The sequence below is a fragment of the Phalacrocorax carbo genome, chromosome 3 (assembly GCF_963921805.1).
Source record: "Phalacrocorax carbo chromosome 3, bPhaCar2.1, whole genome shotgun sequence".
In the NCBI taxonomy this organism is placed as follows: Eukaryota; Metazoa; Chordata; class Aves; order Suliformes; family Phalacrocoracidae; genus Phalacrocorax; species Phalacrocorax carbo.
This window is the reverse complement of record NC_087515.1, coordinates 77737340-77749967: the sequence shown is the minus strand read 5'-3', so window position 1 is coordinate 77749967 and position 12628 is coordinate 77737340. Positions and strand designations below refer to the sequence as shown.

Below are 12628 nucleotides of genomic sequence, written 5' to 3'. Positions count from 1 at the left end.
GATGTATTTTAACTCTGATTTGACTCAACATCCTCAAAAGGCTTTTTTTCACCTTCCCTATATAATTTATACACTGGTGTTAGAGTGTTTTAGTGTTTATCCTCCTTCCCTCAACTGTCTAACATGCACAGTATTGCACTATCCCTATTTAAACTAGCTATTCTTGTTCTCCTCTTCTGGATTTGGGGGTTTTGGTGTTTATGGAGCAATAGAATTTTAGTACTTAGAGATGCACACACAGATAACTGAGTCAGTGCATCCTTCTGTTGGCTATACAATGGGATTTATTTGTTCAACTACTCTTCACTATGTCCTGCCTCGCTTTTGTCAATTCTGTCCTGTTCTTTGAAGCTATAGATTGCGTTTATGATTTTACCCACATAATATGCACTAACATTGAAAAAGCAACATTCTAACAGCTTGTAGTAATATTACAGTAAGAAAAACAAATTTGTATAGCATTTACCCTCAGGCTTCAGCAATCTGATTCTTGTTTTTTATACTGGGTGAGAAACACTTTCTGTAGGTCAGTGGGCATACCTACAAAAGCACTAAACTACCAGGAATTCCAAATTGCTGCCAAGTTACACCTCAATGAAAGCCTACTGAATTAAGACTCTGATGTTTCTGATGCAGATTGACTAATAAGTATTTTATTTCCTACACTGCCAACCGCTTTGGCAGTTCTTGAGGTGTGTAAAAATATTTTAAACAGCACTTCAATAACAAGCAAAGCGATGTTCATGTACAAAGAAAACAAAACGCAATTCAATAAAAACATTTCACTTGAATCAAAAGCAAGCCCTGGAAGCATTGATAAAAATCAGTAAATAAATATGAAACAGAAATAACCTTCTCTTTTACATAATTGTATAAAAAAATTCCAAGTGCCTTTTATATCAGTTTTAAACATACTTTATACAAATACAAAAAGTTAATAATATCTGTCCAGAAGCAGAACTGGTTTCTCAGTTATTTTTTAAAATAATAGTAAAGCAATTTCTCCTAAGTTTCTCCTGCTGTCAACTCCTCTCATCTGCTACCTCAGTCCAGGGAGTAGGAGAGAAGAACACTCCCACCTGCTTCCTCTCCCATGGACAGCATGGTCTGGGGGAATGGCAGAAGTGGTGCCGTTTGCAGTGTACGTGCATGTAAGGCAGGCATACCAGGGCTCTCAGCAGGAAGCACCTGCCCTTGACTGCCTCTTCTTTACCTCTGATTCCCCAGCCCTTCCCAGTAAAATTCCCCTTTCACAGCTGAGATGCACTGGGTGGTAGGATGTTCTCACATGCTACTTCTCAACTTTCCCTGCTCCTACCATGACAGATCTGGCTCTGAGTGCCTGTGGAAATGAAACAGAAGAGACTGGGGAAGGAGAGGCCAGGTAACAAGCACCTGGGCAGACTACCTTGTGTAACAACTGAATCTATGACACCTAGACTGGCACAAAGCCTCCAGACTCTTGAGCACAGAACTCAGGGAACATCTAACACCGTCTTTATCTTCTCTATGCTGGCATCTGACTCCAGCTGCTAAAAGAAAAGCAGAAGTCCAGCAGACTATGGTAGGATCACCTGTGCCCAAGAATCCCTCCCAGCCCCTCTGTTCCCCCCTCTTACTGTGCTTTTACTATGCTTATTCCAAGACAACAGGAGTGACACCATCTAAATTAAGAACTGGTGGAAGAGAAAAGGCTCCTTCACTCAACTTCTTCCTTCCCTCCATCCTACTGTACTGCATCTCACCCCATAGTCTTAGATTAGACATAGTAAACAGAATAAGCACTGTGGAAATAAAGCACCCCTTACTTTACGCTACTCTTCTCTGACTGTGCTTTGTCTAACTGGGTTGCTGGGATTTCCTTATATGATTTTTAAGGAGGTTTTTGAAAAGTCCAACACACAGATGCAAAGGAATCCAGCAGGTCCTTTGTTTTGGGTTTTTTTTTTTGGCAACACCTATGAGCTGGTTTGGCTTGCAAATTCCTAACAGGGAAATGGAAATCATCCTCTGTAATGCAATCAGCAAACTACCTTTGTCCTACGGCTGATTCACCTTTTGTAACCCTTGCTAGAGTCAGAAATACACACTAGTGTCTCACAAGCTTTCTCCTGCATCTCTCTGCACCTCACAACACTGCATTATTACATTTAGTCATTTCACATGGTAACATTTTACTGAGGAGTCTCTTCCGATATCCACAGGCAATCACTTTTTGTCACATCATTGATTTTAGTTACACTTCCAATTTAAAATAAACCTAGGAACTACAACACCCTTCTCCTGAGGCAGTCAAGTCAGCAAATACTACAGATACATAGACTATATGTATACTCTGTGTGTGTGTATACATGCACGCATAGAATCTATCATAATTTTTAAAATACCAACTTCTGTGTTTTTTTCACTATGTCATACAAAAGGTTTTCAACCAGAGGCACAGCTAAACAGACAAAACTCAAGAACTTAAAACAAAGACTATCTTACCCTGTGTTTTTACAAAAAAACCCACCAAACCTTTTACTTATATACACTAGTGCCAGGGCCTCACAAAAAGTGTTCAGGAGGGAATGAAGAAATGGTAACTGCCTTCTGCAAAAGGATTGAGAAGGAATTCCAAACATGAAAATAAAAAGAAATGGAAAAATGAGACGAAGTAGAAAGCCAGAACTTACTCATTATGTGTTTCAGTGAACTCTGATTTCCTGTAATGCACCTTAACTGCAACGTTTATTGGCTAAAATAGATAGTCCAAGACTAACTTCCGCAACTAAAATTTGCAGAGGCCAAAATAAAATACGTATAAATTGCAAGTGAACTCACTGAAACTGACAACTGATTGTTTAATGTTATTTTGACCTTTAAGATAAAGTGTACAGAGATAATTAACTCTAGAAGAACCTCAAGGAAGGGAAGAAGGACATAAATTTAAAACAACTGACATATATCCTTGAGGATCAGTGTTTATGTACCAGATCAGCAAAATGTCCTAAACTGATGCCCCAAAGTCGAGCCATCTCATTATAATCTGAAAACCACACCTCCTAACTAGAAAAAGCCCCCTACTTGAATAAGCTCCTTGCTCTCTGAGCATGGGTAGCAAATTTAAAAGGAGCTGTACCTTTAAGATGAAGCAAGAAAGTTAACCAATGACTAGCTAAGTGGGGAGGGAGTCAATATTAGGTGTTACTGACACATTTAACTGGATAAATACCCACTGAGATTTTGACCAGGTGTGCTAGCTTTGTGGAGTTACTGCCTAGCACCTGTCTTTGCGCAAATGGAATAAACAAGTATCTCGGCTCTGTGTGTAAGACTGGCAGGTAAAAGAACCCCGTTTGTGAGTCAACAAAACTAGTGCATACATATTACGTATGTAGATCTCAAACACAGTCATTTATTTTGACTTTACCATTTGGTCGTCACTGACTCCAACTGACCTAAGTGCCACCTAGGTACTTGCCTCTGGCAGCACACACACATAAATCTGTTCCAGCACTGACAGGATTGTTAGCTGAGGCCTCAGAAACCCAAAACCTGGATTCTCAAAACACCTGTCTCCACATTTATCTCATCAAGTAGTTCAAGCTCCCCGGCAGACTCCAAGGACAGCCTCTTTTTCAGGGGTAAGTTGTTGAAATACTCTTGCCAGGATATGAAAGACCAAGGCAAACCACTAATGCCCGTAGCAAGTTTAGCCCGACAATGAGGTAGTCTCTTTTAAAATGCATTTGGCACTAATGCACCAGAAATTTCCCATCACCCAGCTGCACACCCTGACTCATGATAACTAGGAAACTGAGATGACCCCAGATACTACATGACGCTTAGGCTGGTATAAAAGCAAACATATGTACCAGCTCCATCAGCAGTTCATGCTGATCTACAATCTAACACAGGCTGATCTGCCACCCATTTATGTTCTTGTAAGGGCTCTCTTGAGTTTTAGTTAAGTCACTTACCCTCCTCCCATCTATAAAAACAGAACGATGGTATTAATGTAAAGTTACAGAAGCACTCTCAGTTCTGACAATTTTTAAATATGTATTCAGAATAGAAAGTTTATTATGCTTTATTCAGGAAAAGAATTGTTAAAACAAGAAGAATTTTATCTAAAGACAGGAAGACCTGGTGCAAAAATGTAACTGCCAAATACAGAGATTTAATAAATTAGTAGTTAAGAACTATAAAAAGACTGGGTCTACTACACATGTACTCATATTATACAGCATAAGATCAACTAGCTAAAGTTACCAACATTTACATACAGCTTTAAAAGTTAGAAGCTCATTAAAAACATCAGAAATGTTGAACAAGGTCTCTAAGCATACTTTTATTTATCTATCTCCTTCTAGTGGCAGAACATGAAATCAAATACTAAAAAACTTATTTTTATTATTTTCTAAAATGGTTAAAGTACAGCAGCCCACACTAAGTAAATGATGCAAACTGTTATTTTAAAATATCTAATAATTAACACTTGTAATATACCAAACATCTGTTCCACAGCTATTTTGCCCTATCAAAATTAAATGTCAAAATTAAAGCCTTTGCAATTTGCCTGACCAGAAGGTAACATGGACCAGCACCTTCTTCTGTACTTCAAACTAATCCAAATTTACAGGCTGTTCTTACTACAGCAGTGTACAGTATTCTAAAACAAGCTCTGAGAAAAGAAAAATTAAAAACATGAAGCTTAACAGAAAATGACACAAAGCCTAATGCTGGCTTCCCAAAGAAAAACTCCTACTAAACTTACCTGATGTGTTTAAAATCAGTGATTTTTTTAGGAAAAAGGAGAAACACATTAGATTACATATATCTGGACATTGTTAAACACTTGATACAGTACTATACTGAGAATTATGTTTATCTTATATAAGATGGAGATAAGTAGAGGCTGGAAGAAAATATATAGTGAACTTGCTTGGGATCAGTTTTTATGTAACGTTTTAATTAATGACTTCAACACAATGAGTAGGAAGACACTTTTGGCACAAAACCAGAACCTAGCATAGAGAAGGAAAACAAGGGAGAATTACATTACAAAAAACAGTATGAGACTGAGAATTGTGTAGTGCAGCATCTGTACATATAAAAAAAGAAATTATCACATTATCTTAGAAATCCCTATCAGACAGAAATGAGACAGGAGCATATCTGAACCCAACAACCAGAAAGCATAAGGCACAGGCCATGGAAACAGCAAATACAATTTAAACACGCACAACGCAAAAATTTCCCTTTCTTCTGCTAAAGAAGGGTCTGGCAAGATTTAATCTATAACGGTGCACACAAAGCTAGCCTTTTAAGAGAGATATCTGGAACAGGTGCAGAGGTCGGCTCTTAGGATGAAGAGCGAAACCAGGACTCTGTCTAGCAGGGACGAAGCACCTTGTTCAACCTGGAAAACGAGGGCCGAGCATCAGGGTGTGACTCCGCTCTGGACAACTGCTGGGTCTGTGGGAAGCCTCGGAGGCAGAAAGCTTCGGGCACACGAAGCCCGCTTGAAAGAGAGCTTCTCAGGCCCTGCAAGGCGCTGCCTGACTCACGCGCCCCACCTCAGCCTAGGGCGCCGGGGAGCCGCCACCCCTCCTCCTTCCCCCCGCTCCCGCAGCCCCTCACCTTCCCGCCGGCCCGGGGCTCCTCCCTGGCCCAGCTTCATCCACCTCCCCAGGGCCCTGCGCGCCTCACCTCTCCTTCCCCCCCCCCCGGGACCGCTCCTTACGTCCCGTCGCTTAACGGTCGCTCAGGCACGTGCCTCACTACCGCCTCCTGCTGGGGGCGGCTGGCGCGAGCGGTAGCTCGCCGGGCGGGGCCGCCGTTGGCGCCGTTTCCCGCCGCCGCTGGGAGAGGGGGGGGGCAGTACTGGTCGCTCTCTAAGATGGCGGCGCCGGGCCCACGTGGTGCGCGCTGAGGCGAAGGGTGTGGTGGGGAAAGAGAGACATTCACTGGTAATATGGCGGCGGCGGCGAGCATGGAGGAGGGCGAGAGGAAAGATGAAGATGAGGAAGACGAGGTGGAGGTTGGTGGATGCCGACACCAAGGCGCGCGCCCCAGGCGTCCCCTCTCTTGGAGCGGCGTTAGGGGAAGGGACGCGGCGCGGCCGGGCCGGCCCCCCTCGGGGCGTGTCCCGCCCGTGGGCCCGGCCCGGCCCGGCCCCTCGCTCCTCTTCCCCTGCGGTCGCTGAGCGGCAGCGCAGGGTTCCGCGCCCGCCCTCCCGCGGGCTGCCAGGGCTGGGCGCCAGCTCCGTGACTCCCGTGAGGGAGGGGGTGGCCTTTCCCCTCTCACCGCTCTCCCTGCAAGGCCTCCCCCGGGCGCCGCCGCCCCGCCTGCAGGAGGGCCGGCGGGGCAGGCCGGAGGTGTGGGGGGAGGTGGGGGCCGCCGTAGTAGCCCGCGGGCGGGCGGTGGGGTCGGGCACAGCGAGCCCCTGTCCCGGCGGGCTGGCGGGTTCCTCTGCCGCGGCGGCCGTCGCGCCCCGAGCGCTGTACGGCTTCGGCTGTGCTGCTTCGGGTTTCCCGGGGAGCGGCGTTGTCGGAAAGCACGCTTCCCGCTTCGGTTGCTTCTTATCCCCCCTAGAATCCGAAAATACAAAATATTACTCTTCTTGCAGATATTCATGGATGCTTAGTAGGTGGTGACTCTTAAAAACCCTTCTTTCAATAAAAGATTTTTCAAGGTGGCAATTTTTTTGTTTTGTTGTTGAGTTTTCTCACCCAAAACTGTACAGAATTACAAACGAATTAATTTCAAAGCAATTTGTCATAAAAAGTAACCATTTCAAGCAACACGTTGCTTAACCTCTCATTATGGTGTCTTATTTACATAGGTACTAAAGCTTTGGGAAAATGTGTTTTGGAATATGTAACTGGTTATATTATAATGCATAAATCATTTACCCACGTAGATCCTCATTTTTCAAGGGTGAAAAAGGAGCTCCCTTCCTAACTAGGAAGAAAAGGCCAGGAATTTCAGGTGTGAAACAGGTGTCTGATGGAGTAGTGGGTCATGGCATTTCCCTGAGTATTGCAATATCTGTCTACCATTTATTTTCTCTAGACAAAATGCAGAATAAGTCAGATTTGGGGTCTGTTTATTCTGAAGGTCTGGGTCATTGTATGCTGTTCTTTTCGGTTTGGGTTGTTTGGGGGTTTTTTGGGGTTTGGTTTTTCTTTTTTTCCTGAGTTCAGATGTATCAGTTATAGATGTACATTATAAACTTATGTTGTAGGAGCAACTGGTCATGGTGGAACTATCAGGAATTATTGATTCAGACTTCTTAGAAAAATGTGAAAACAAATGCAAGATTTTGGTGAGTGATTACAGCACAATAGGAAAGGGGTAAGTCAGTACGCATGTGAATGAGGGACTGAGGCTGTTTCTAAATTCCTTGAAGTCAATAACATTCAGATAAAATCTTTGATAATTATGTGCAGTCTCTTGGCTGTATTTGGCTGCATGTTGTGGCCTCTCTGAGAAATAACATATACCTTTGAATATAGTATCATATAAATATAAGGAAATATTTTCAGAAATATATATAAGCTAGGACCGTTATCCCATCTGTATTTAAGCTCTAAGTTAATTTTTTAAAATTATGTATTTTGCACACTCAAAAAATACATTGTTAAGCACAGTTCTCCAAATAACTTGAATACAACTGACAGGTAAAGCCAAAATCTTTATGAATTGCACTGTATTTACAATGGGTTTTTTTTTTTGCAGATACTGCCTGGCAAGTTCAAGTGTTGTAAAAGATAACTGGGTATTAACAGTTTTGGATGTTGGTTGCTTAGCTGTGAGGTTATTGTAAGAATCTGGCTTACCCGTCTTCCTTTTGAGTTGTTTAATCGCATTGTCTGTATGGGATAAAGTGTATTTGCCCTTCAAAACCTACATTGGCTATGAGAACTGTATAAGATAGTACAAGTACTACTGATTTGCAAATACTTTCTGAATCTAGACCTTTATTATGGACTGAAAAGATGGAAGAGAACATCTCAGAGCATGCCACTGCTCAGAATATGTGTGAGGTGGTAAAGGCAATTCTGAAAATTTCAAATGTAGAAATACAAACAAAATTAATAAATTATCCATCACTTGGATGGATATGCTTTTATAAGCAGATTTGCTTCTGGGATCTGACTGAAGTTGCTTGAAATGTATTACACAGAAGATTCATCACTGGTGGCCAAATACCAATTAACCAATTAACACTCTTGGTGTTAATGGGATTCTTTTAAATTTTGTGCTTTGAGATTCTCTCGTAATGTTACTAGAAACTTTAAGTATCTGTACTGTATCCTACTCATATCCAAATCTACCTGCACTCACTCCACAGAGTAAGCAGATTTTTCATAACAGGCAACTGTTATTAAAACTCCAATGAAAGATGCTACTCTGTGTTATTCTGCTTAGTAAGTTTTCTGTGATGCTGGTCACGTAAGGGGAAGACAGTCTCAACTTTTGCATAGTCCAAAAAGAGAATGCAAATTGGCCAAAGGAATAAAGTTTTGAATATTCAAGAACCATAATGCTGTTGCCTAGTACTGATGTGTTCATTTTTTAAATTAATTCCCTGTAGTAAAAAAAAAACAACCGAAAATAAGTTTACATGTTAGCTTAATGCTATTGGTGTTCTCACCTTATGCAGCAGAAAGAGAATCCCAGAGCTTAAATCTTGCTGATCTTACCTACTTCTGTTTTTTAGAAGTACGAGAGGAAAATCGCACAAATTCCTATTAACCTGTGTGATATTCTCTATTTTATGCAATTTACCACAGTGCCTCATCTTCAAAACTTTTAGCATGTGCTTATCTTCATGTCCTGAATAATGTTGATGTTCATGATATACTATTAAAGGACATTTGGCTTTAATTAGTGTATTCTGTTCAGGCATTAATTTTTATCAAAATACAGTTTATAGGTGTACCTTATATTACAAATAATGGGATCCTGGACTCTGTATTTGGAAAACCTCTGCTGTAGAGGAAGGGAATGAGCTGTTGCCTTACTTCTCCACTCATTTAAAAAAATAAAATTAAATAACAACAATTTCCAATTCCTTCACAATGCAGACACAGCGATCACAGAAGCTTCTGTGACCCTGCAGTTGCACTTCTGGTGCTGGTTTAATGCTTTATGCTGGACTTCTTCACCTTGTGTATTGTCTGAAGACTTTAGAAAGTTATTCTACTTTATAGAGCTTTTATTAATTGGAGCTTAGAAAATAAGATTTTTTTTCCATGCAAATATATGTATTTTTATTTGTTAATTTAAAATGAATGTTAAATTAATTTTCTAGAGGAAATAACAGCAGTGTTATTTTGCTGTTATTAACAGTTTGATCTAAATTTCTTTGATCCTTTTCAGTATACTCGAACATTTTCTATACCAGTTCAGCATTGTTGTTTTTGTTGTGATTATTAGAACAGTATTATCTGGTATATTCTTTGTATTTAATGTACTTGAAGTAACATGTATGATGATGGACTGAAAAATTGCCATTACATTTTTTTTTTCACAGAACGCTGATTCTACAGTAAGATTGGTCAAACCCTTTGTAACAGTTGTTATCGCTGCTTAACAAAGCCTCCTACAAAAACTCTTGTCCGCCCACCCCTGATGTTTAACATTGCAGAAGACCTCAGGGTCAATTGTGATGACTAAAACAACTTTTATTACTTTCTTTTAATTAATAAATATTAATTTAATTGCCTGTCTTGCCATTTTTTCAGAAGTCTGCTAGCTTCTGTAAAATTATATCCTCTGCAGAATGCTCTTATCCGCTTCCATAATTCCTGTTTTAAAGATGTACTTTTCTTCATATGAAGCTGACAGTTTGAGAAAGCTTTACCGTCTGGAATCCATTCCTTTAATACCAAAAGAAACTTTTTATTTCACATTTACCATGTTATGGAATACTTGTTTTACTCTTTTTACATTATGTTGGGGTTTTTTTAAACTATTTATCTTTTCAAGGAGTTTATGTAATCTGGGTTCTGATATATCTGTTTCCTGTGGTCTTTCAGCAAGAAATTCGCCTGGACTAACAGACCTGACATCTGTGCAATTTTGTCCCTCTTTTTGTAGGGAATAGAGACAGAGAGGCCCATTTTACAAGTGGACAGATATGTGTTTGCAGGAGAATATGAAGGTAGGATAAATTATGTGGATACTATCTCTCCTTTTTCACATAGAATCATAGAATTTTCTTAATGTCCATTAATTGCACTGCGAATGAAGAACATGGTCCTGTGAGGTGCTGAAGTTCTGTCTGGTGTTTGTGTAACCCATATAGAGTAGCACCAGTCTGCGTTCATGGCTAAATGAGCCGTGCACCCATGTTACTGACTGGAAAGTATGCCTGGAAGCTGACTCCCAGGTGCATCAGCTGGTATTTCTGTAGGGAAAAATGCAGGATGTAAAATGCTATAAAGTGCTTGTTGTCCCCTGTAAAAGCAGGGCTGATGTGTTGTGCAATCTGTAGTTCTCCCATTTGCCTTATGGTGACAACATCGGTCTGGAAGAAAATGATCTGGAATCCTCCCTTGTAGTGACTTCCAATGACCGTGATACTCCTGCCTGTTCCTGAGCTGGCAGTGTGGTCCCCAGCACTGGGCCTTTGCAAAAGGCTGGAAGTCAGAACACTCCCAGAGCTATGCCAGTGGGTGCAATATCTACAGCTGATATAAATTTGTCTCTAAGACTTTCTCACTTTGTTTTCCACAGATACCTTGGGAACCTGTGTGGTTTTTGAAGAAAACACAGAGCATGGTAATGGTTGTGATTTGATGTCCTGTTCATTGTGGTAGCCTGGGAGGTTAAAAATATTTATCTTGTTTCAGTTGATAGTGGAATTCACTATAATGATTAGGGTTTGGGTATTGTTTTTTCTCCTCTCTTCATAGTAGATGCAGAGGGCAACCAAAAAGTACAGCTGAAATACAAGTGCCACACAATGAAGAAGCTGAACATGACCCGGACACTTCTGACAGAGAAGAAGGAAGGAGAAGAGAATGTTGGTTAGTGCCCCTGCTCTGATGCATAGGGACATGGATGGATTATGCTTAGGACTGTCAGCCTTGATTAAGTTTGATTCAAGAGTGTGCAGGAAGTTAGGGGAACTTAATAACAATGAGCTTAAACTAAAAAACCAAAACAAAACCAAAAACCTGCTGTTAACTCTTAACTCCTTTGTCACTAATATCAATTTTCCTTCTTTGCATCAGGTGGAGTGGAGTGGTTACAGATCAAGGACAGAGACTTTTCCTACAGTAGGCCTAATACAATTTGCAGCTTTCTGCGTGAAAAAGAAGATTCTGAGGAGTCAGCTCAGGCCCAAGACAAATTCACTGAAGAGTCAGAGGGAGAGGTGAGTGGCGGAGGAAATTCTGACATGAATTGTGATCTGGAGAAGCAACACAGCATGGAAGTAGATGCCTCTATTCGTCTGCCTGACAGCCCTGCTTCTGGGGCAGAGGATTCTCCTTCTGGAAGTGTTGCCTTAGATGATGCCCCTCCATGATATCACCTCTGATCTTTTCAGGATTTCTTCATGGAGTTAATGGGCCAACTTATAAATGCCAACTTTTATAGGCTGTAACCTGATTTCTAGTTCATCTGAGCAATTAATGGTGGAAAAATGGACATTGTGTTCTTGTGCATTGCTTTTATGCTTGGATTATAGTGGGGAGGGCTTAAGTGTTTTTAAAAAATGCTGATTGGAATGTGTGTGTCTCTACCTCAAAATTGAAGAAAAGAAAATGGTTACATTAAAAAAACCCTCACCTTAGAAAAACGTTGATGTCTTGCACAGTCTGGAACATTTTGTAAAAAGAAAAAAGAAAAAAAAAATTGTTTAAAATAAAGTCCTGAATTTTTCAAGTATAGCTTCACCTTGTGTGTCATATTCAGCTGCATACTGCATCTGTTCTTGTACTGCAGTTATTGAAAGAAAAATTCAAGTAAGTGTGGCTATTATTACTTGTTGAATTACTCATCAGGTTGCTTCGTTTGGATTTTCTGAGGCGTCCTTTGTCCCCTTGACAGATCTTATAAATCCCTCATGTGGGAAGGGTCTTCAGGAGGTCTCCATCCAGCTTCCTACTTACAATAGGGTAAACACTGAATTCAGGCCAAGTTCCTCAGGGCTTTGTCCAGTCACGTCTTGAAAACCCCTGTGGACTAGTCAGCAACTGAAATCGAGGTCTTAATGAGGGATCTGTCACTCTTCCTTCCCCCATTTTGTACATAATATAATGTATGTTACATTACCCAAAAAGAATCTTCCCCCCCGCCAGTAAGTTCATGGCTCTGATATTCTCTGGTATTTTTCTGAAGGCTTTTATGCCTAAGATCCTATAACTGTGTATCAGTGGTTCGCAAACTGAGCCACATGACTGTATTGTGGCCCCTAGCTAGTCTGTGGGCTGACACTACATACTGCTGCATCATTTATATTGTCACATAGTGTTTAATATAAAAGTTGAGTATGTGGTGCATTCATGAAAATGTTTTTAAAAGCACAGCATTTTTCTAAACATAAGACATTTTCTTCCTGACCTTTCTTCCTTCCTACCTTTCTCTGTCTCCCTGAAAATAGTTTAACTGCAATGATGCTGTGAGG

At 40.9% G+C, this 12628-nt stretch overlaps 1 protein-coding gene across 2 annotated transcripts; it reads left to right on the top strand.

The window, feature by feature from the left end:
* Positions 1-5858: 5858 nt before the first annotated feature.
* Positions 5859-11891, top strand: GTF3C6 (general transcription factor IIIC subunit 6). 2 transcript variants are annotated; one of them, XM_064447461.1, is made up of 6 exons: positions 5859-6025; positions 7232-7312; positions 10093-10156; positions 10732-10776; positions 10914-11024; positions 11232-11891. In XM_064447461.1, the coding sequence occupies exons 1-6, from the start codon at positions 5960-5962 to the stop codon at positions 11525-11527; spliced, it is 663 nt and encodes a 220-aa protein (XP_064303531.1). In that variant the 5' UTR covers positions 5859-5959; the 3' UTR covers positions 11528-11891. The 2 variants fall into 2 exon arrangements, with proteins under 2 accessions (XP_064303531.1, XP_064303530.1); XM_064447460.1 differs by having other exon boundaries at positions 5860-6025; positions 10911-11024.
* The last annotated feature ends 737 nt before the right edge of the window (positions 11892-12628 follow it).

Bases quoted from the DNA above. Each gene is read 5' to 3' on its own strand.
- GTF3C6 (XM_064447460.1), top strand. From the start codon at position 5,960: ATGGCGGCGGCGGCGAGCATGGAGGAGGGCGAGAGGAAAGATGAAGAT. The intron at 10,777-10,910 runs GTAATGGTTGTG...CTCTCTTCATAG, and splicing joins TGAAGAAAACACAGAGCATG to TAGATGCAGAGGGCAACCAA. The intron at 11,025-11,231 runs GTTAGTGCCCCT...TCTTTGCATCAG, and splicing joins GGAAGGAGAAGAGAATGTTG to GTGGAGTGGAGTGGTTACAG.